Source organism: Hyaloscypha bicolor (assembly GCF_002865645.1).
Source record: "Hyaloscypha bicolor E unplaced genomic scaffold K444scaffold_15, whole genome shotgun sequence".
In the NCBI taxonomy this organism is placed as follows: Eukaryota; Fungi; Ascomycota; class Leotiomycetes; order Helotiales; family Hyaloscyphaceae; genus Hyaloscypha; species Hyaloscypha bicolor.
The window spans coordinates 284,483-306,870 of record NW_020194517.1 but is presented as its reverse complement, the minus strand read 5'-3'; the positions used below and the strand labels follow the sequence as shown (position 1 = coordinate 306,870).

Below are 22,388 nucleotides of genomic sequence, written 5' to 3'. Positions count from 1 at the left end.
ATTAGGCTTCAAAATATGACGGTAAAGTTGATATAGATTGAGATAGTATCTAAAGTACAAGAAGTGCAGTTCAGTGGAAGGTTTGTATGCCTCTGCAGCCGAGCTAACCAAAGATGGGAGAATCACGTGTATGGCAACTGACAGCTTTACCGCGAGAGTTTGACTTGCACACCCATTCAGCGTTGGCCGGTCCATCGACAATACTTTCAACCCGCAGTAGCCTTCTCGGCAATTCCCGGATCCTGATCTCTGCAGTCTTCACACGTTCCCACACCCGGATCTTCCCACTTCACTCACCGAAGACGATGCTGTTCATTGGCAGACCGAACACACCACCATCGCTTGCGCGCCTCTAGCGAGTCATCTGTCAGGTCTCGAAGCGTGAACCTTATCAATGTCTTTCAGTCAATCATCAGCGTCGTCCTCACAAATTTGAAGTAGAAAATTTTTTTCTCCACTCACGGGATACTGCCAGTGGCTTTGGTCGTGTTTTCCCTTTTGAGGATTGTGGCCAGAAGCCGCGCCGACGAAGCCGCAAGCGCGTTCTTTAGAGTCACCAAGTGGTGTGGTTTGAGATTGAGTCGAGGCTGGAGAGCGTCAAGTTTCTGGGCGCAGCAGCCTGTGGGACTTGGCGAAGCAGCCCCACCGGTCGTGAAGATATGAAAGTTACATTCCCTTGCCGCTCGCCGGCGACTCCTTTCCAAAAGCTCTACCCCTCTTTACGTTGCCTGCACCTATTTCTGTTCAATTCTGCAGAGTGCCTGTCCTCCCTGTCCTCGCTCTTCAAAGCTTGCCTAGTCGACTTCCACCTTTCCAAAATGCCTACCACCATCCCACAGCCTCGCCCTTTCGGTTTTCAACCGCCACTCGCGGGAGTCGTTCAGAGAAGCGAGGAACTGTGCGGCTTATGCAGTACCATCGCCTTCCATCATAATTTCTACCATAAGATGACCCAGGACATCCGATTAGGAACGTGGGAGGAGATTCTGCGTAGCCAATACTGTTCGTTTTGTCGACTCGTTGCTAGCGCTCTCATAGCAAACCCCAATCGGTCTCCACGATACTTAGATGATCAAATCATTTTGAGCAACGATGCGAGCTGGGAGCTTGGAGTGGAGCAATCACCCTACGACAAACTGAATTCAGACACGTACTCCAACAAGCTGGACCTAAGATCGACCGCAAAACAGTGCCAAGATGTTGCTTATCGCCTTGTTGTCTATGTCAAAGATACTCCAGAAGTCAGGAGTTGTATTCAGTATTTAGCTCATGGTGTGCGTAAGGAGGATCAACAATTTTTTGGCCGCCCGCTGGATCGAGAGAAGGTTGATACCTATCTCTTGAAGAAATGGCTCCGTCTCTGCGAAGATTGGCATGGTGATATCTGCGAACAAGATGGAGTCAGTGGTCAAAATTTACCGACGAAGTTGAGGCTTATAGATGTGGAAGAGAGAACGATTGTGAAGGTATCGACCGCTAGAGTGCAATACTTGACCCTCAGCTACGTCTGGGGCACAGACGACATGCTACGGGAAACTGGAATGACTCCTGTAGTCACAAACAGAGCGGACATCCGGTTTTCCTCAACTGGGGAGGAGCTTACCCCACTTCCTGATCACCTGCCACAAACGATTGAAGATGCGATATCACTTACCCTTACTCTTGGCTTTCGATATCTCTGGGTCGATGCCCTCTGCATCATCCAAGATGATCCCACTAAGGCGAAGAACCTCCATCTAGAAAGGATGGATGCCGTTTATAACTGTTCGACTCTTACAATTGCAGCAGCATCGGGGCTACATGCCGACAGTGGAATTCCTGGAATTTCGGTACCACGCAAAAACTCCCCACGGCCGGAAAAAATTCAAGGCATGCACCTTGCTGCAATGTCTCCGTCATTTACAGAGTTGGAAAACTCACAGTCTTTGATTTGGAACACCCGGGGGTGGACCTTCCAGGAAAAGATTCTGGCCAAGCGAATTCTCCTTTTCACGGACTATCAGGTCTATTATAGATGCTCAGAATCTGTTTGGACGGAAGAAATTGTCAACGAGACGAAAAGGTTATCGAACAGCATCGAATCACGGCCGGGAAAATATCGATGGGCCGCTGATAGGCCTCGCCATAATGTGAGTGGGAAACTCCTTCTGCTTAAGATGATTGTTCCTCAACTCCATGTGGATGATCAATGGAGCTACCTAGGCAGATTTCCCGACTATGCTGCCGCCATTCGAGAATATACTCAGCGGACTCTGACAAATCCAAACGACATTTTGATCGCAATCAGCGGTGTACTCAAAACTTTAAAGCCAGATACAGGGCAATTCATCTGTGGACTTCCTAAAGCATACTTTGCACAGTCTCTTCTATGGTATCCTGAGCCTGGAAAGAGGCACATCCGATCCGACCCAAATTTGCCATCTTGGACATGGGCGGCGTGGCATTGTGTTAATGGGGTTGGATACGATGTTCTAGATGTTCGTATGATTCGCACAATCATGATCACGATTCGGAATTTGCTGGCACGTCTGGGCAAAGCTATGGCGAAGGCATCGAGTGGATCCTCTGACTCCGACTCGTCGTCATCGTCTGACTACAGTGGTGACAGCGGCTCTTCGTCATCTTCGACTTCATCTTCGACTTCGTCTTCCTCCCCCTCAACCTACTATCCCTACGAGCCACCCAAGAAGAAGCGTGACTGGAGTACCAGGAAGATTGTCGGCAAAGCCAGCGGTAATATCGTAGCATGTTTCGGTTGGCCCCTGGCAGTTCGTGACCACACTGTTAAGCACATGTTCTACTGCGCAGAAAAGAAAGTCACTCCTCTAAACTGCGAGGAGACATTATCCCTCCACACTTTCATGGCAGACGGTACTATGTTTAAGGAGAACGAAAACAACAGCTCGAAATCGAGTCGGAGCCGCCAAGACCTTCAGGACATAGCGCGAAAATACAGATTTCCGTTACTTTCGATGGAAACTATTATTGTCAAGTTGAATATCGGTCGGTGCTTGCACCACATCCTCCCTACTCACGACGACGATGCGAGTGTCTTTGAACTCGTTGATCACAACGGCTCTTGTGTCGGCGAGGTCTGGACAACCCTGAGGCTAGCGAAAGAGGGGAGGGAGGAACCTCTCGAGTTCCTGACCATCAACTGGGGTCTCTCTCTCAGCGTAGCGGAAATTGACGAAGCTTTCATCCCAAGATGGACCTTTGATAGTGCTAAGCTGCCAGAGTCGCAAATATTCATGAACTGCCGCTCGTTCTTCGAGGAAGCATTACGCCCAGCGCCTTCAAAAGGGTTGATGGGCAGGTACGGAGTGAACTCCGCTCAGGCGGAACAGCCTTCTGTGATGAAATTTTTAGATGCTTTGTTCACTGCTAAGAAAGGACAACCTCGGCCAAAGTTCCTTTGGTCGACGGTAAATTTGATTTTGGTTGAGTGGGATGGGCCAATTGCTCGGCGGGTAGGCGTGGGGAAGGTCATCTTTAGTGCCTGGTTGCTTGCGCGAGAGTTGTTTAGTACGCCTGAGGAGGTCATCCTTGCTTGACAGCTTGGTATCTTTGGGGAAAAGTAAAACGACCCTCCCCTTCCCCCCGGTGTCGATTTGGGGTGTCGATGGGGGCCACACTAACCGAAATCAGCAAGCGGTAGCAGGTGCGCGTATATTACTTTGTATGCACCAATATGTGCAAATCAATGTATATTGGCACCTAATGCGCGTATCGTATTCTCTGCTCTGATGGCTTGTTATTGTTATTATTATATTCAGACAAATTTAGTTATATCGCAATTAGTCAAAATAAAAATAAAAATTAGGGTCTTGCAGGCTTACAATAATGCATATTTCCTAATAACTTCTAGTAGAACGGGAAAATATAAAACGATACCTCCCCAGATATTAATTGGGGGATGTCGATTGGGGGGTGTTAATTGAGGGGTATTAGTTAGGGGTGTCGACGTTAAGAGAGCCTGAAAATTTAGCGATTAAGTACCTGGAACTTATTTGCCTCGTGCGCAATAATCGTCTCGCTCATCCATATCCCAAAACTAGAAGGGATCACCAGCCAACCGCCCAAGCAAAATTTTGGAAAATTTTCAAAGGGCTCGGAAAATTTTGAAACTCTGTGGAATGACTAAAGTGAGGTCGTAGATCACGAATATTAACTTGTTTTCTTCATTTTGGGATGTGGTTGTGGTGTGGTTATAGTAAAACTATTTTTTTGGCGGTTGAGTGATTTGGGCGGTTGGCTGGTGATCCCTTCTAGAGCTCTTATATATAAACTTATACAAGTAATTATTTAGACATTATTAAAACTCTAAAATCTATTAATACTCCTATTTCATACCCGCGATAGGGGGGGAAAGGCCTTCGGGGGTGGGAGGGGGTCGTTGTACTTTTTCCCATGCCAAGTGGCTGCTGGCGGGGCTGAAATGTTGACCAATGAAGGAGGCCTGCTCCTGATCCAATGGCACGTCTTCCATTCTTTGACCTAAAATGCTGAGCAACTCGCGTCTTCTGCCACTACGTTTTCTTATTTCGTCTTTCGCAGTGTGGAGTGAGTTCCAGGTCATTTTCAGGTCAGATTCCTCATTCAGGTCTAAGAGGCTTAGGTGGTGAATACCTTCAATCGTGGCCAGCTTGGCAGCCTGATCCAGCATCATGGACCCAACCTTCCCCATTGCCTATTGGCAGGTTGCTCTTACGCTTGTCGCCGCACTTTTGAGCTATATAATTGTCAAAGGGTTGCACTCGAGGCAGCTATTCTACAAGCTGCGAAGGCAGGGCCTGGTATGTTTTCATCGCTCATTCCCCATGGCTGAAAGATCTGACGTCTAGAAGCCCATGCCATCTTGGAACATTGTCACTGGCAATTTGCTCGCGTTCTTGCCCCTCTTGAAGCATTTTCCAAGCAATGCCCATCAAAATTACCTGATCACCGAGTTGTCGAAAAAATTCAAAAAGTGGGATTCGTGTTTCTACCTGGACCTGTAGGTAAATTTTAGTTTCTCCTCGGCTTGAAGCATGGAGAGCGAGCACTGAAAGCTGTTTTCGCAGTTGGCCATTCAGTATCCCATTCTTGGTAATTTCTTCCCCCTCATTAGCCATTCAAGCAACCCAAGAACTCGATCTTCCAAAACCGTTTGATCTGGACAGATTCTTCCGCCCGTTCGCTGGTGGGACTGACACTCTGTTCACACTCAATGGTACAGAGTGGAAACGATCACACGCGATATTTAATCCTGGATTTAGTGCAAGCTTCATCTTAAGTCAAACGCATAACATCGTCAGAGAAACCGCAGACTTGGTTGAGATTTTCAAAGATCACGCTACCAAGGGAGACATCTTCCTACTGGACGATCTGCTTGGCTACTTCATGATGGATATCATAGGCGCTGTTATCCTAGGCTCCAGGCTGCATTCTAAAAAACAATTCAATCAGTTGGGCCATGCGATGAGGAGCCAGGTTCGATGGCAAATCGCGGATGGTGAACTGAATCTCTTCAAAAGATGGAATCCAGCTCGGCCTCTAGTTCAATGGTACAACAGTCGCCAGATGGACAGTTATGTATCAAAGGAACTGGAAAAAAGATTTGCAGAACGCCAGAAGAGCAGCGATTCCCCTCCTCGTTCAGTCATGGATCTCGTTCTCGACAATTACATGAAAGAAAATCCCTCAGCGAAAACATCAAGTCGGATGGATCCATCCTTCGAGAAATGGGCATCGGTTCACATTCGCACCTTTCTCTTTTCAGGCCATGATTCAACCGCATCCACAATAGAATACTGCTATCATCTCCTCTCAAAGCACCCAGAGGCTATGACCCGAATCCAAGCTGAACTTGACGAAGTCTTCGGGGCCGACCCATCAACAGTTGGACCTCAATTACTCGACCAGCCTCAGAAGATCAACATGTTGCCCTACACCACCGCAGTTATCAAGGAAACGATGCGTCTGTTCCCAGCTGCTTCTGGCGTCCGAAAAGGTCTTCCCGGCTCGATTCTCCAAGATTCAAACGGCAATCGCTTCCCTACGGAAGGAGTAACTATTCTAATAATGCACAGCGCCATCCACATCAACCCAGACTACTGGAAAGAGCCTAAGTCTTTCATCCCTGAGCGGTGGCTAGTCGGCCCAGAGCATCCATTCTACCCGGCCAAAGGAGCTTGGAGACCATTCGAGTTCGGAGCTCGCAACTGCATTGGCCAAACGTTGGTGATGCAAGATGCGAAGACAGTGTTGGCGATGACTGTGAGGGAGTTTGATGTTTGTGGAGCTTATGATGAGTGGGATGAGTTGCACCCGAGGAAGGGGTTGAAGACTGCTTGGGGTGAGAGAGCGTATCATGTTTTCAGAGCTGCTGCTCATCCGGCTGATGGATTTCCGTGTCGTGTAACAAAACGAAAGTAGATCACGAAGGTCTTGTATGTTGTTATGCGAGTGTAAGCCAAGAAGTCACCCTCGTCTTCACTGTTCAACATCAACCTCCTGGTACAACCATCGCCACAACCAAAAGTGACGCATTGAGGGCTTGAAACCAATGCAGTAGGTGAAATAGCATGTCAGTTGCGCTCTGTTCCGCTATTGGAGACTGCGGTGACGCTGTGCTCTAAGTCTCACTTCATGGGGATTTCTGCTCATGCTTCTACCTCCCTCAATGTACCCCTCAAGTCCGACGGAAGACTGCATGCTCTTAGGCTTCTTACATCTCGAAGATCTCTTTGCTTTAAAGGTTCACCGCCAACTTCGCTGTTCACAGTCACAACCACGGCTTTGATAACCGCACCGCCTCTCATTCGCCAGGTGAGGAGCTGGACAATCAATTCGGTCTTCTGCAATTTCTGGCTCTTCTCCTTGCGTTGGGACACTTAAGTATCTCACAAATTTCCCTTCCCTTCAGCTTGCTCTTCGTTACTTCATCCCCACCCAACGTCCTCAGAGCGCTTCTTCCATTTTGCACTCACCTTCGTCCTCGCAACTTCCTCATAATCCCTTCCTTTTCACGCAGTTTGCTTCAAGCAACATTTTCAAGTCACTCATTCCACTTCGCATCCTTTCCTCTTCGCAATTACTTAAGGAGCTTCCCCTTCTCCCTCATTTCTCTTCCTCTCATTGTACCACACTCTCGGCGAACAACAATCCTCCTAAGCTGTGAGCACCCAGAAATCGCTTTGTCGTACCACACACTCCCATCTCCATATCACACATACTCCACACTGTTCCTCCTACACAACGAACATTCTACACCATTAAAACTGAGATTGCTCCGTTCTCTCGAAGATTCACCATTACCAAATTTTCTCTTCACAATTACACCTCCAACCGTTTCTTTACGAGCCGTGTATTTATTAATCCACGCTCTAGGTCAATCTACAACAACGACTTCGTTCAATTTCAGAGACACCTACGTACCCAGCCAACTCATTAATATGATTCACCTTTATTGAATCTTGATCTCCTCATTCTCGGGTATTTGCCTCTCTCCGTATGATTGTACCGCAGTCGCTGAGTACAATCGACGTAGGTATGCGGAATTCTGAGAATAAATACATTTTGAAGCTCAAGATGCCGCCGGCTGCACTTGCACGACTGCGTGGCACTAAGGCGTTTGCCACGGAGAACGAATTCTTTCAAAAGTTGTTGTCTGACTTGGTAGGTCTGCTCTATCTGACTTGTACAGTTACTAATGGTACGTCGACACAGGAAGCTGAGCCAGATCCACTGGTTCGTACTACCAAAAAGGAGGCGATAGTAGAGCTCGGTTTGATCTTCGTGAATCGATTAATTCCCCTCCTGAAAGACAACGCTTCAGCTCTTCCAAAATGTGTGGAATGGTTGCAGAAAATAGGTGAGTCGGTACCTTCAATTGTCTGACCCTATATTTTCTTCCTATCATTGTACAAAATTTGATCTGACACTTGTGACTTTTATATTTACACAAATTGCTAACAAGTTTTCATAGCATCAATCGAGGCTCAGGCCCGAGAAGGACCCCGGGTCTTCATCGGAGTGGTTGGTTCAACAGGGAGCGGAAAGTCATCATTAATCAACGCTCTTCTAGATAAATCCGTGGTCCCTTCTAACTGCATGCGGGCGTGTACTTCAGTAGTTGTGGAAATCAGCTTCAATGAATCTACCAACAGCGAAGAGAAGTATGCAGCAGATGTACATTACATCACTCCACAAGAATGGGCTTTGGAATTTGAAACTCTCAAACGAGACATCATGGACGACCTCGAGGACGATGCGCTCGGCGATGATCAGTCAACCGAAGCAAAGACTGCAAGCGATAAACTTAAAGTGATATACCCTGGGGTGGATGTCAAGAAAATACTGGATATGACAATGGAACAGCTAGGCAGAGTCCGAGATTTGTCGACCATTCTCGGACAGACGGTAATGATCCGCGAATCAACAGCAAAATCCTTCTCACAAAAGATCAATGATATCATCAGCAGCACCGGCGAAGAAGATCAGGCAGCTTGTTGGCCCTTCGTACAAGTTGTGAAGGTCCGCTTGAAAGCCCCTATTTTGCAGAACGGTCTTGTTCTGGTAGATCTTCCAGGCCAGGGAGATTACAATGAGGCCAGAGCCCGTGTTTCTGAGAGCTACATTCGGAAGCTGAGCCATATTTGGGTCGTTGCTAAGATTGACCGAGCCGTTGACGAGTCTGTTGCGAGAAACCTTCTCGGGAGCAACTTCAAGAGACAATTACTTATGGAAAATAAGTATAATAACAACTTTCTTACCTTCATTGCAACTCACACAGATAACGTGGACTACAGTAATGTCATTCAGGAGCAACAAGGAAAGGACCAACTATTGACCGACGTACTCAACGAGCAGAAGCAACAAAAATTGGCCTTGGGGGACTGTACCAAGCAACGCCGAGCACTTCAGAACGGTCTTAAGAAGGTTAATGCAGATATCAAATCAATTAAAGGACTCCAAGGTGATGTCCCTTCCCAAACATTGCATAGAAAGCGGAAGAGGAACGACATGGCCGAAGCAACAGAATCGATCAACGAGTCAAGCCTGCACAATCCATCTTCTCGCCTCAAAACCATTCAAGAACAGAAGAAAAGTATGTTGGAGGAAAAGCGTACTGCGGTAAAGAGAGAAGGCGAGCTGAAGGCAAACGTCGAAACATTACGCATTAAAGTGATGATGGAATGCATCTCCACTCGCAATAGAATCGTGCAGAATCGTCTGCAACACGACTTCGAGTCGGGCCTCACTGAGTACAAGCAGAAAGTGAGCCAGTCGCGAGATGGTGGAAACTCCAAGGTCCCAGTGGTCACCAAGGGTAAAGGCTAGCAGGAAATCATGATTCTGTTGAACACTCTACTAACACCAAGCAGATATACGACAATGCAACTTAAGAACCTTCTGTGTATCTTCGACGGCTTACGAATCCTTGCAGAAGAAAAAGGCATGGTCTAAGAAGCCGGAAGCTTTTCCAACCTTGGATTCGACGCAGATTCCACAACTGCAGAACTTTGCAAAACAGTGTACTCTGGCTCGAAAAGAGAGAGATGCGAGCAACTTGATCACTCAATTAGGTCTCATGTACGTTGACATCAAAGCCTCGGCAGAAAGTAAGAACGAAACGCATGGCCTGTCAGAGGACCAGAGAGTGGAGTTACAGAGTTTGTTGATACAGAAGTTTAAGATGCATGAACAGGTATGTAATCGGCCATTCTCACTCAAGACTAGTACTAGCTAATATGTTGCAAGGCGATCCAACAACTTCAGAATGATACGAAGTCCGAACTCCACTTGTGCAGTAACGAGTTGCTATCAACACTGGCCAGAGCGGTGTCTGGAGCACCAGGAATGGCCGCGAAGCGATGCGAACGCATAAAATCCCAAAAGCTACGCCCGCAGACATGGAAGGCAATTTGCGCCCGAAATGGTGTCTACATGACCTCCGGTAAGAACCAGCAACGTCATAACTGGCAAGAACAATTCGCCAGTGTCATACTCGTTCCATTGACGGCCGCCTGGGACGATATCGTGAATAAGTTGATACCCAAAGTCCTCCAGCAACATGAGACGAATGTCCTCAAAGAGTTCAGTACCTACGCCGACGATATCAAAAATACAGTTGAACTTATTTGCGACCCAGGGTACAAGCCTCTCCAAGGAATACTTGAACAGGTTTCGCTACTAAAGGACGAAGCAAATACTCAATTATCTGATATTCGAAAACTGGGGAAATTTGCTCAGGAGATTTCTATTGAAACCACTAGGCTGGCTGCTATAAGCTTGAAACCATATACATCCAAAATGGGCAAGGAAAGAGGTAAGTGCTGGATTGTTCTGAGGAGCGTCGGGACATTCTCCTCGATTGTTCCAGAAGAATTGAGACAATGAAATGACAATTGGAACAATGACTGACTACTTGTGTAGGAAAAGGAGTAGGAAATCGGATGAAGGATCTTCTATCAGATCATATTGAGAAGACGTCTATGTACGTCAATATGGACCAGAATATCCGGAACATTTTTGAGAAGAAAAAGCATGAGCTATCCCACAAGCTACTCGAAACGTCTATGAAAGCATCAAGCAAGCTCCACGAAGATCTCGAGGCTATGTTTAAAGCCCCTGCTTCTCAAGTCAGCCGTTTGGATCCATCAACTCTTGTTTTGAAAGCGAAGCTTTTGAAGGAGGGTCACGCCATTGAAAAGGCATGGATGAATGCGCGTGAGAAAAACGAGGTTGTCCATACTTCCATCGAGCCAAATTCCGAAGGCTCCGAAGACCCCGACAGTGATGACGATGGCGCCAGTGATGGAGGTGACGATGATGGAAGTGATGGAGGGGATGATGATGAAGACGAGCAAAAGTTCAAGGAGCTTGGTATTATCATGCAACAGTTGAGCAAGCAAACTAACAGCTCTTAAGCTGGAGATAGTGGTGGCGGTCACTTTTTGCCCCTGCATATATTCAAAGGGTTGGGAGAATTGAGTTCAACACTCAGAAATAGTTCTACCCTCTACTTGTACCATCGAAAGTTTCTTGAGAATTCAACACCTCTACTCAGGGATCATACAGCATAGCATAGAGTCAATGGAAATCTCAAATACATCCCCTTTGAATGTTCTATCACTTTATGGCACATTCACAGGCCACTCCGTTCGAAACCTTGGAAGTTGTAGAATACTATCAATCTCTCCTTCAATCCCGGTAAATGTCCAGGCTGAACGGGGACAGTGGAATTTCGCTTCCGTCCAGCCGCAATTCCAGAAACGTGATCCAGTTTTACGACGCAAAAGACTAAAATAGAAGACTAGAAAATCCGAGGCTGAGTACGTCGTCCAAACGTTGTTTATCCAGGGCACTGCCTGTCACAGTCTCACCATGGTCGATCCTTGAAGTAGATTGATGGCAGGTCAGGTCTCGATAACGTTGTTTACAGCCCCTGAAACTCGTTAATCTTAGGCCAAACCCCTGCAATATTACGTAACCGAGCGCCAAGGTAGGTGCTGCCCCTCCATCGTGCAGGTAGTGGGGTTGTCGCAAAACATCCCCATCGGGATAAACACTTTTCTGACAGCTGGTGGGCGGTGCCCGGTGCCCAGATGATATCTATGACCCGGATACAAAGCAAGTAAAGAAACTGGCGGGTATAAACGCAACACAATATAGTAGGTACAAAACGAAGCTTACCGAAACTATTATTACAACCATTCATTATTTCGAAAACTCTAGAGAGAGGACCCGAGGACTTTAAGTATCCGGAAAGGACTACAATGCTTGTTGCGTATGGGACCTCCGAGACTTGATACTGAACTCGATAACGGAGAAGAAGAAAGCGATAAAGACTGATAAAGCGGAGATGTTAAGCCAAGGCGAGTTCTGTGGAACACTCGAGAAGCCTTAATACCAAAGAAAAATAACCGCGAGAAGCGGGCTAAAATATCCTACAATAAACCCATATTCCAAACAAAAACCGAATACACTTAATGGTTAATTATAGTACCTTCCTGACCTAGTATTACAAGGGTAGGCCTGCACATAAAGGACCGAAATAACTTACCCTAGGGTGGCTTGTAGGTTGGGTTCAACTCCCGATATACTGCTCCCGGTGGCGTGCACCCTTCGGCTAGTACCTATCTAGGTACTAGGAACCAAAAATCAACGATAATGCAGTGACAGCTTGTGGGCCACGAAAGACGCGTCAAACCGGGGCAAACACTTGTATCAAACCTTTTCTTCGGTGTTTGTGCTCCTCTGAACTGTTCAATCTCATCTTCTCTTCTCTTGTATATAAATCACAGATCTCGTTATCACCATATCCGTGACAGGAAGCATCTTCCTGCAAAAATGGTTGAAATACCACGAGTTACTGAGGCAAGGAAAGGTATGCATGCGGCGTCCCGCCAGGCAGGCAAAAGCAAAATACTGATAATAAACAGTGTGGACGACACTCATCACCAACACAAAATATCTCTCGGGCCTCATCACGCTCGACTTCAGTCTCAAGAAGCAAGGCTCCAAATACCCCCTTGTCGCCCTGTACACCGATGACTTCCCAGCTGAAGGACACGCCGCGCTCGAAGCACGGGGAATCCCCAAGCAGAGAATCGAGTACCTGCTTCCGAAAGCAGGGAAGGACTATTCCAATGACCCACGCTTCTACGACTGCTGGTCCAAACTCACACCCTTCAGTCTCGTAGAGTATGACAGGGTTGTACAACTCGACAGTGATATGCTGGTACTGCAGAACATGGATGAGCTGATGGAGATGGAGCTTGATGGGCCGGAGTTGGGGGGTAAAGGGAAGAAGGTGTTTGCGGCAGGGCATGCGTGTGTTTGCAATCCGTTGAAGAAGCCGCATTATCCCAAGGACTGGTATGTTTTACCGCCCTGTCCGCCCGCCCCTCTTCTCCTTTTACCCTTAGCTTAGCAAAGAAGACTTCGGGCTGATGAGAGATTACAAACAGGGTCCCAGAAAATTGCGCCTTCACAAGCCAACACACCACCCCTGACATCGCGCAAACAACCGGACCCGACCCTGCCGTCGGTCCCCTAGGCTTCATGAACGGCGGCCTGCAAGTCGTGAACCCCTCCAAAACTGTCTACGGCCTGATCCTCGCACACATGGAATCGGATGCCGCCATCGACATGGATTTTGCCGACCAGTCGCTCCTCTCTGACCTGTTCAAAGGCTGCTGGGTCCCGTTGCCGTATATCTACAATGCGCTGAAAACGCTGAGGTGGGAGAACGTGCATAGTGAGATCTGGAAGGATGATAAGGTGAAGAATGTTCATTATATTTTGGCTCCGAAGCCGTGGGATGAGATGGATGGAGAGGGGAATAGTGTCTCCAAGGATCCGACACATGTTTGGTGGGTGGATTATAATAATGAGAGGCTAGCGCTGGAGAAGAAGGAGGGGATAAAGGTAGATGGGTTTTAGAGAAAGTGTTCTTTGCCTTGACGAAGTTGCAGGACCATCAAGGAGTCGCTATCTCTGTACGATTGAAGAGATGTATATAGAAAATTCGGAATAGATTTAGAGGCTTGAGTCTATGGTGTGGAGAATGAATAAAAAATATGGTGATCGCAGCTTCTCGTGCTTCAGGATCAGGGTATCATTTCTGTATTTTCCACATGAGCAGTATTCCCGCCGGCCATGCGATCCATATTTTCCTTCAAGGGACATTTCCATATCATAACGCCATAGAATGCATGCCCCGATACAGCCAACCATCCACTTATTATATTTTATTATCAGCCTCATTAAGCCATGCCTTCGCAAGATCTTTTGCCAGCCCATGTCTCAAGATTCTCAAGAGATCATCTCCATTTGTGGATGCAGAAATTCCTTGTCGCCAGTCCCAACCGCGCTTGATATTTCCCTTCACGATGACGCCGCTGCTCCCCATCGAATGCTTCAGCTGTGACGCAAACATGGAACTGCCAATCATAGAGAAGCTGCTTGAACCACTGGAGTTCGATGTTGTCTTCCTCAGCATATCGGTAGGAGATGACCCCTTGAGACCTTGTCCAGAAGCAATCACCGTCTGTAGGAACTCGGCACATGCAGAGTACACTCTCGGCCCGACTGTTTGGAGATCCTCGATCGCTTTGAGCAAGACGTCGATTTGACCCACGGTGATAGTATAGTCGGTCTGGTTGACGAAGACCATTGCTTCACCCAATAATGCAAGCAAAAAGTCAACGTTCACAACCGCTCCACGTTCTTCGTCGTAAAATCCACCTCGAATGTTGTCGTCCGAGCTGGATATGACAGCCATCAGAGCTGAAGCAGCTTCAATTTTCCGGGAAACGGCGCTGTTCTTTGGCTTCCCTCCCTTAAGCACCTCTGCTTCGTCTCGAAGACTGTAAAATTTACGCAGTGTTGCGTAACCGCTCAGCATCTTATGGAGCAACCCGGCAGCTTCAAAATCCATTCGGGAGATTTCCGTCAACGCATCTTTCGGTGATGCTACAAGTCGGCGTAAATGATCGTCCAACTCTGGCTCCGGTGGGAAGGCTGTCGATTGTATCAAAGAGAACGAGATGAGAAGATCCAAAACATCCTTGACCTTTTGGATCTTGTGTGCTAGTGCATAATACCATAAAGCCTCACCATATTTGTGAGATTCGTCGGCGAGGCGAGTAGCGTACGACTGTATCCATTTAGCATTACACCCAATGTAGCAAAAGAGAGCTCTTACCTCAGCAACACTCTCGGCATGATGACCCATCCCAGTCTCATTTAGTAATCTCCAGAGCTTGTCGACAACAGTTGTTGAGGCTAACGGGAACCCTTGCAGAAAATGTCCCACTATTTCTTCGGAACGGGTAGTCGAGTCGAGTCTGCCGAGAATGGCAATAGCTAATTCCCAACCCTCTTGGGATGGACCGGAGGAAGTAGATCTCTTCAATTGGCCTCGATGCGTTAACGATTTGGCATAAGTGATAAGGGTCAGATCCTTAACACCATCGGTCTTTGAAGGCGATGAGTTAACCCCCAGCAAATCCAAATCCTCCTGGTCTAAACTGCCCATGTTGATGAGGCTTTGCGGCTCTGGTTGTGGCAGCCATCCAGCAAGAGAAGCCACCTCTGCGACAGCAGATGACACAGGGCCAGACCAACCCCGCAAAAACCCCACGACGGCTTCATTATCTCCTTCGAGGAGAGATGCCAGGCTGACTTCGAGTTCGTCAGCAGTGTTTACCGCAAAATCCGTGGTTTTGTTGGTAGCAGTCTCGAAGGATTTCCGTAATTTGTGCAAATAGTGTTCCATTTCAGAACCTCGCAGTGAAGCACGATAGGTATTTCGGGATCTGTTCAAAGCTTGTCGTCTGTCGTCTTTTCCTTCATCCCACCATACTAGCAATCCGGCAGCGGCTTCAACCCAATCTTCACAGACCTCAACAATCGCGTTGGCATCTCCCATTGCAATACTGTAAAGAGTGACCAAGTTTTGGTATATGTGCCATGGAACCTTGCTTTCTGCCTTCTGAGCAGTTCTGCTGTATGTTCCGGACTTGCCTGCAAAGGAGGACCTGGCATAAGCATTTGATTCAGATCGGTCCCTGTTATTACCTTCTGCATAGCGCTTCAGGTCCTCCATTGCCTGGGAAATCCGAAGCCGGAACAAGGTCCATTCACTTCCCCGAATATTCCAGTCCCCATGTGCGGCAGGGCATAGCTGGAAAACCTTGACGGCAGCCGCTGCAACATTCTCAACATTTTGCAGAGCTGCACCACTAAATCCAGTCTCATTATACTGGCCAACGGCGACATCGGAATCGTTTCTTGCATGTCTCCATCCGGCATCTGTGAGGAGATTGACAACCGCAACGATCTTCCCACGTATAAGACTGTTGAAGAGAGTGCTCCAGAAAAGTCGGCTATTGGAAGGACTTGGTCGGTGATGTTGTACCTCTTCGAGGTAAGATGGGAATACATTGTGATGATCATCAAGCCATTCAAGCATGACCTGTGGTAAAGGTTTGACTCTGCTAGTCCCAAAGGAATTGGCCTCCCTCTGAGGATGATGAATCTGAAGTGCAAGGCCAGCTATATAGTTTGACTTCTGGAAATTCGTCGCCTTAGGTCCTGGCCCGATCGCGGTTGTGTATTCTTCTGAATCGTACACTCTAGTATTTCTGTCATAGTCCTCCCAAAGGTTGACGAGCTCGCCGGGGATCGTCATCAAAACCTCTTGAACTCTATCTTCTTCTTCCGAGGCACCAATGCCTTGCTCGTAAAGCCGAGTGATGATGCTTTCGGTGTTGAGAAGAAGATCATCCGCTTCTGTGACCTGTGGTGGAGGCATTCTGGTATATAGGTCTTTTGCTATCGATCCAAAAATCGATTCTTTTGGTCGTAGTAGAGATTGTGACAAGTAATCGTTTCCCCCAAGAATGCCCCCTTCACTGCTCCTTCTCAGCGCACCTTCTGCGGAAAGTAACAAATCAGAGGCGCTGCGTTGGTCGTAGCCCCGCCCATTCGTTCTTGATGCAGGATTCTCAGACTGATAATCCATGGCCTCGTCATCATCATATTGTGCATCTTCGTCTGTCATTTCCTCGGCGTCTTCGGCGTCTTCGCCGATGTAGGCCTGATTTTCGTTGTATTGCTGCTCATCCTCTGTTAGGTTAGCCGAGTCTTCTTCCTCGCTCTCTTCCGGAGCTTGAAAAGTTCGTCGAGAGGAAACCTGGTACTCATTACTGAGCCCAGAGCGCTGGGGTGCAACGGACGGGCGCAAGAAGCTCGCAGAGGGCGAAGAGGGTGATCCGAAGACGCTTTGCTGGGAGAATGACAGCGGTTTGAGCGGGCTTCCGTTGCCTATCATGGAGCTACCGAAGTAGGACGAAGGAGGTGGTCCTGCAGGTGTGAAAGAACCATTCGACGAAGGCGGAGGTCCAGCGGGGGTCGTGGAAGGGTTTGAGGCCCCGAATGGAAAGCTGCTGTTGCCATTGTTTGATCTCTTGTCTGGAGTTGATGGAGGGCTGGAGGAGAATGGGACCTGGAAGGCCATTGCGACGTGGATGCTCCCCAGAGCGGTTTCTGAAAGCAATGATTGCGCAGAGATGCAGAAGCTTCGATTCGAGATCGCAATTTATTGGCACTCGTTGTCGTGGAAATGTTTGGCGATGAGCTGTCGATAGTAGGCAATGATAATATTTACGAGCTTCGTTGCCAATCAACCACCAGAACTTCGGAAGATCTCCAGGGTGCGCTAGCTACGGGCTCCTTTAAGGACGATGCTGCAACTATAATTTTTTTTCGCAAAATCAAAATTACGATATTTTAAAAATGTGCTATTATTAATAGTCTAGCTAATTTCTATGGTAGAATACAATTAAAACAGTTAATCTATATGGTGTTTTATTATATTCCATGGTAGGAATGCAATAGGGTAGGAAAAATTAATAAAATGCACGTGATATGCCCCCTGGCCTACTAGCTATCTGGTATACTTCGTTTATACTTTTGTTCCTATATTATTATTTCTAATACTATTAATCTATTATTATTAAACTCTTTATAATAGGTCGTTTTAAGATTAATATTATGTGCTATTAAGCCCATATTCTTTATTTAATTGAGCAGTAGCTATTATATGAGACTATTGTGGAGAGGTTAAAGCATGACTTTGACGTTGATATTTCCCTGAGAATACTATGTAGTAGGCTTTCCGAATGGAAAACGCCCTCTAAACGTTTAATATTTAATCCTTTGCCGCAGGTGAAGGGTCTTATTGCCTGGTTCTTTTGTAATATCCATATGACTAATACTAATATACTTACTAACCTCCGGAGCTTAGGATATGATATTCCTAATCTATAACTATTATAATAAGCTTGCCGGGCTATGGGCCTTTGACGTCAAATGCTTAATTCGCAAGTTAAGCTAGAAAAGGAGTAATTTTGCCATATCCTCAAGTAATATATAGTGGATAAAGGCCCATAAGGTAATACTAGAAGTTATGGCTACCGGCTTCTATATACTTATCTTAATTCTCTAGGGAATGGCCAGAAGTTTTCTAGAAATAGAATAGCTTCTGTAATATAGGAAATTAATCCAGAAAGTATATAACGTTACTCGGAAGAGATAAAGGCAGCTAGGGGGGAATATAATATTTATGGGCCGAACTTTGTTTGGTCTATTAATGGCTATTATAAGGTAAGTATAGTATATACTTAACTTCAAAAATTATTATCTTAATAATTACTAATCCGTTTACTTAGCTATGATTTTGTGGGATTGAGATATATACTAGTATTAATGCCTATTTATGGTTCGTACCTTGGATTTATATTAGAATCTCAAATGGTTATGCTATAAGTAGTAGTATTTCCTAATTCGGTATAAATATATTCCCTTGAAAATGCCAAAATTCACTTAGTCGTGATTCCGGCTATGTAATTCTATAGTATTATAGAGAACTAGTTGTTTGAAAAACCCTTAATTTAGGTAATAAACCCCCTAAATCTCTATACTATATTCTCCTTTAGGCTAATTAATATTATACTAATATATACTTACTTATACTATTTTCCAGGTTACTATCCTAGTATAATACCTTGACTTAGTAGACGAAATAGAGGTTATTCCGCTCTATATTTAATTGGATAGAGGATGCGAAATACCTATAATTACTAATATCTATTATATCCTCTATAAAGCAATATACTAAATAAGGGGTATTAATTCATATTAGTTCTCAGATCTCTATTAGTTCGGGACTAGTATAGCTAATTAATGAATTGAGGCATAATGGGGGCAAGTTGTGAAGGTAATTTATCTATACTAATCCTATATAGACTTATTTAATTAGCTAATATTATATAGGATATGCTAAATAAATGGAAGATATTTTTCAAGTAACTATACTCTCAAAGGCTTTACTCCCGTAAACTTCTCCCTGACTATATTACTATGCTTTTTGTCTATTTACTTATTATACGGGAGTAAACTAAGGAGTTTGTCCGGGTTTGGAATATTTATTTAATTAGGAAATAGCCTAATTATCTATATATTATCCCTAGTTAACTATTCCAGAACTATATGTTTTTAGAGCAGATAGGGGTTAGGGACTACGGGATTCCTATTAATATTAATAAACTAAACGAGCTATATGAAGGATATGCTAGCTATAATAAAGACATATATTTACTAGAGGTTATACTTGAGTAGTATAAGCAAGAGCTTAAGAATACCGGCTTTATATTCCTAATTATGGAGTTTATATGTGACTTAAATAGGGATCTGAATTACCTGAGTATATATATATATCTAAGGAAGTCAATTAGTAACTACCTAATTAATACGAAGAATACTTGTCTAAAGCTAGGGCTTTTATTAATACCTAAGGGTATATATAATTAGAATTTATTACCAGAGGTAGCTATGGGACTAGAAGAGGCAAGGCTAAAGAATTATAATAATTAAGATGGCATTTAGTTTATTAATAAAGGGAGAGACGCTAGCTATAGAGATAAAGATCTTACCTATATTGGCTCTGACGACGAAGCGAAGGTTAAAGATAATGCGGAGGATACTAGATTTACTATAGATAGTATTACTTTTAATAGGGCAAATAGTAATTAGGTTATAAATAGTCAAGAATATAGATAGTTTATGGATAATGGATATATATCTGAGCCTGAAGCAGAGGAAGAGAATAATCTAGAAATTCCTCCTGTAAATATTAGTCGGTTTACCCGGCCTTAGAGAGGCTAAATAGGGACATATTAATATATATCCTAAAGAAAGAACTAGCTAAAAATATTAATTTTTGGTAAAGCAATTAATTATAGAAGCTAATAGTAGTCTGCTTAATTAGTTAAATTTATATAGTTATAGGTAGTTTAATGTCAAAAGATTATATGATTTACCTTGTTAGAAAATTAACCCTTGCCTCTTTATTTTCCATACCTCCTATAATTATTTTATTAACTTGTTATTTTAGTAGTAAGAAGTTTATAGTATAGATCAAATTCTCCGTTAATACTAGCTCTATTAAATTAATAGTTCTTGAGAACTTTTAAAGTAATTATAAGATATATTTGGTGAAAATGTCTCTTTTTATATGGAATTTAGTTTCTCTCCCTTAATTTCTATAGCCCCTTACTTAATATTCTATAGCCCCTAGTATAAGAAACCATAGTTTATATAGGAATAATATTAGGGATAAATAAAATATGTCCGAATTTAACTTGTGCTAAGGGGTATTTCTTATAGTCCTTCTATTTACTTCTTTTTATATATTAGTAATACGCTACTATTAATAACCTCTAAAATAAGTCTCTAATATATAAATTCCCTAGGGAAAAAGTTATAGGGGTATGGGCTAAAGGGTTAAAATAATATTAATATATTATAGTTCTATCCTGCTACTTGACTTTATATTACTATTTACTAAACTATAGATTTATTAGCTATACCCTCCTTCTAATATTTAATTATAAATTAGATCCTTATTATATTATCCCTAAACGTTTTTAATAAATAATCTCAATCTATGGAACTCTTATTTTATACGGGAGGTACTATATTCCCCCTCTATAATAAAGTGTCTACTATGTGGTGCAATTAACCTAGCTACTTTTTCTCCTGCTCCTATTACTCCTATTTTAGCTATACCGACTATTATATTAGATAATATATTATTTTCTAGTCAAACTCAACTTTAGAATACTGCCGCCTAGCTATTAAGAGACCAAGGGGTTAATATCTTAGCTAATTCCTATTCTTTTTACTATTTCTCGGGTATGGATCTCTTAGAGGAGGTTCTTGAATCAGAAGTATATAAGAGGAGATAGCAGGCTAAGCTCGAGCGTTTAGAGCGATTACGTGGTAATTTCTATTAGGAAGCTCAGGGCGAAAGTATATATCTATTTGTTTAACTCCTATATTAATACTAATTTTATTAGGTTTAGTCCTTAAAAGGGGTAAAGCCCTTGGTTCCCTTACTCTCGGCCAGGGGGCATGTGTAAGGGCTTTTAGTAAGAGTAAATCGCTGATTCCTCCTGCTCCTATTATCGAAAAACGATATAAGGTCCTTATTTCTATTATACTATGTATATATGAAATAGAAGAACTAGAGAGTAGCTTTACTGGGAGGAGTATACCTGTTTTAATTACAAAGAAGTTCCTTAGCTTAGAAGAGTATTAGGAGGCTCAAAATATTCAAATTGAGCTATAGATAGTAGAATAGTTTAATACGTATGTAAAGCTTATTTATAGAAATATATACCTCTTTGCTAATATAATACTTTATTATAGTCAAGAACTATTATATAAGGAGTTTGCTATATATTTAGCCAAGGCTTTTTTATTATTAATTCCGTTACTTGAAGACTGGGAGCTTAATTAATGGATTATGATCTTGGAATGCGTAAATGGGGTATCTTTTACTACTAAAGTAAGCTATTATTTATTAGTATCCTAATATAATTAGTACTAATATAATTAGGTATGGCCAAAGGATAAAAACAAGAGGATCGACCATGTGACTAATCTGATATATGGAGCTGAAAATACTATTAATGGCTTATTATCCTATTTTAGCTAATTAAATAAGAGAATGCCAAAGCATATTTATCTTGTATTTGATTAAGATATTAATAAAATTCAGGCAAGAGACGACGAGATTCAGGATGAGCGTGAAAGAAGGGATGGAGAGATGTCTTACCTCCTAGATTTTAGCCCCCTATTAGGAGACTCTCCCGATATTACCCCTAACGTAGTATCTATATCTATAGTTATATCTATGGCATCTTCTTTACCTGCTTTGACTCCTAATTAATAGATCGAAGCTATATGGGAGAAGGTTGCTTCTTTAAAGAATTAGTTAGGTAATGACCTGAATTCTGACGATTTTAATTCAGACGATAATATGCCTATGCTAGAAGCTAGAATTACGGTTTCTCCTGCTCCTGTTCCTACTCCTGATCCTACTCCTGCTCCTGCTCCTGCTCCTGCTTCTATATCTAGTAAGTTAATAGATTTAAATATACTAGTAGATCTGACGTTTTTACTAGCGTTTGCTCCCGCTCCCGCTCTATCCACTCAACGTCCTCTGAAGTCTATATTAAAGAGGAAGCGGGAGGTGATTATATCAAGCGATGACGACGATAATTCAGATCTTGACGATAGAGAGAAGGAATTACCAGGGGATAGTGATTATAGGCCGGGGAATAGGTGTAGGGATAATCGGGGGCAGTTCAAAAAAGCGAGAACAGAGTAATACTACTGGATACATTTGACTATAATGCATGGGAGTTGCGTATTTGGCCATAATTAGGTGTGTTTTCCATATAAAATGTGGCCATTAAATAAATCGCGATTCATCATAATTTTGATTTTGCGAAAAAAATTATAGTTGCAGCATCGTCGCTAAATCAGCC

General features: G+C 44.0%; 5 protein-coding genes across 5 annotated transcripts; 4 read left to right on the top strand and 1 right to left on the bottom strand.

The window, feature by feature from the left end:
- Positions 1-444: 444 nt before the first annotated feature.
- K444DRAFT_607226 (HET-domain-containing protein) lies at positions 445-3,833 on the top strand. Its single transcript, XM_024879134.1, has one exon. It carries the CDS (start codon positions 819-821, stop codon positions 3,552-3,554), a length of 2,736 nt encoding a protein of 911 aa, XP_024742729.1. The 5' UTR covers positions 445-818; the 3' UTR covers positions 3,555-3,833.
- A 699-nt stretch (positions 3,834-4,532) lies between these two features.
- On the top strand, positions 4,533-6,689 carry K444DRAFT_552159 (cytochrome P450). Its single transcript, XM_024876574.1, has 3 exons — positions 4,533-4,796; positions 4,848-4,996; positions 5,064-6,689. Exons 1-3 carry the CDS (start codon positions 4,668-4,670, stop codon positions 6,415-6,417), a joined length of 1,632 nt encoding a protein of 543 aa, XP_024742728.1. The 5' UTR covers positions 4,533-4,667; the 3' UTR covers positions 6,418-6,689.
- Positions 6,690-7,572: 883 nt separating this feature from the next.
- K444DRAFT_659106 (uncharacterized protein) lies at positions 7,573-11,002 on the top strand (the record flags this gene model as incomplete). The annotated part of the gene is made up of 6 exons (XM_024886328.1): positions 7,573-7,659; positions 7,711-7,855; positions 7,970-9,313; positions 9,369-9,691; positions 9,745-10,312; positions 10,420-11,002. 6 exons carry the CDS (start codon positions 7,573-7,575, stop codon positions 10,911-10,913), a joined length of 2,961 nt encoding a protein of 986 aa, XP_024742727.1. The 3' UTR covers positions 10,914-11,002.
- Positions 11,003-12,336: 1,334 nt separating this feature from the next.
- K444DRAFT_624371 (glycosyltransferase family 8 protein) lies at positions 12,337-13,431 on the top strand (the record flags this gene model as incomplete). The annotated part of the gene is made up of 3 exons (XM_024882391.1): positions 12,337-12,373; positions 12,429-12,864; positions 12,957-13,431. 3 exons carry the CDS (start codon positions 12,337-12,339, stop codon positions 13,429-13,431), a joined length of 948 nt encoding a protein of 315 aa, XP_024742726.1.
- Positions 13,432-13,732: 301 nt separating this feature from the next.
- K444DRAFT_517748 (uncharacterized protein) lies at positions 13,733-16,516 on the bottom strand (the record flags this gene model as incomplete). Its single annotated transcript, XM_024873801.1, has 2 exons — positions 13,733-14,647; positions 14,696-16,516. 2 exons carry the CDS (start codon positions 16,514-16,516, stop codon positions 13,733-13,735), a joined length of 2,736 nt encoding a protein of 911 aa, XP_024742725.1.
- Between the last annotated feature and the right edge of the window lie 5,872 nt (positions 16,517-22,388).

What these genes read in the sequence shown, in the direction of transcription:
- K444DRAFT_607226 (XM_024879134.1), top strand. Translation starts at nt 819, where the DNA reads ATGCCTACCACCATCCCACAGCCTCGCCCTTTCGGTTTTCAACCGCCA.
- K444DRAFT_552159 (XM_024876574.1), top strand. Translation starts at nt 4,668, where the DNA reads ATGGACCCAACCTTCCCCATTGCCTATTGGCAGGTTGCTCTTACGCTT. An exon ending in AGCTGCGAAGGCAGGGCCTG is followed by an intron (nt 4,797 to 4,847) that starts GTATGTTTTCAT and finishes GACGTCTAGAAG; the next exon opens with CCCATGCCATCTTGGAACAT. An exon ending in TCGTGTTTCTACCTGGACCT is followed by an intron (nt 4,997 to 5,063) that starts GTAGGTAAATTT and finishes CTGTTTTCGCAG; the next exon opens with TTGGCCATTCAGTATCCCAT.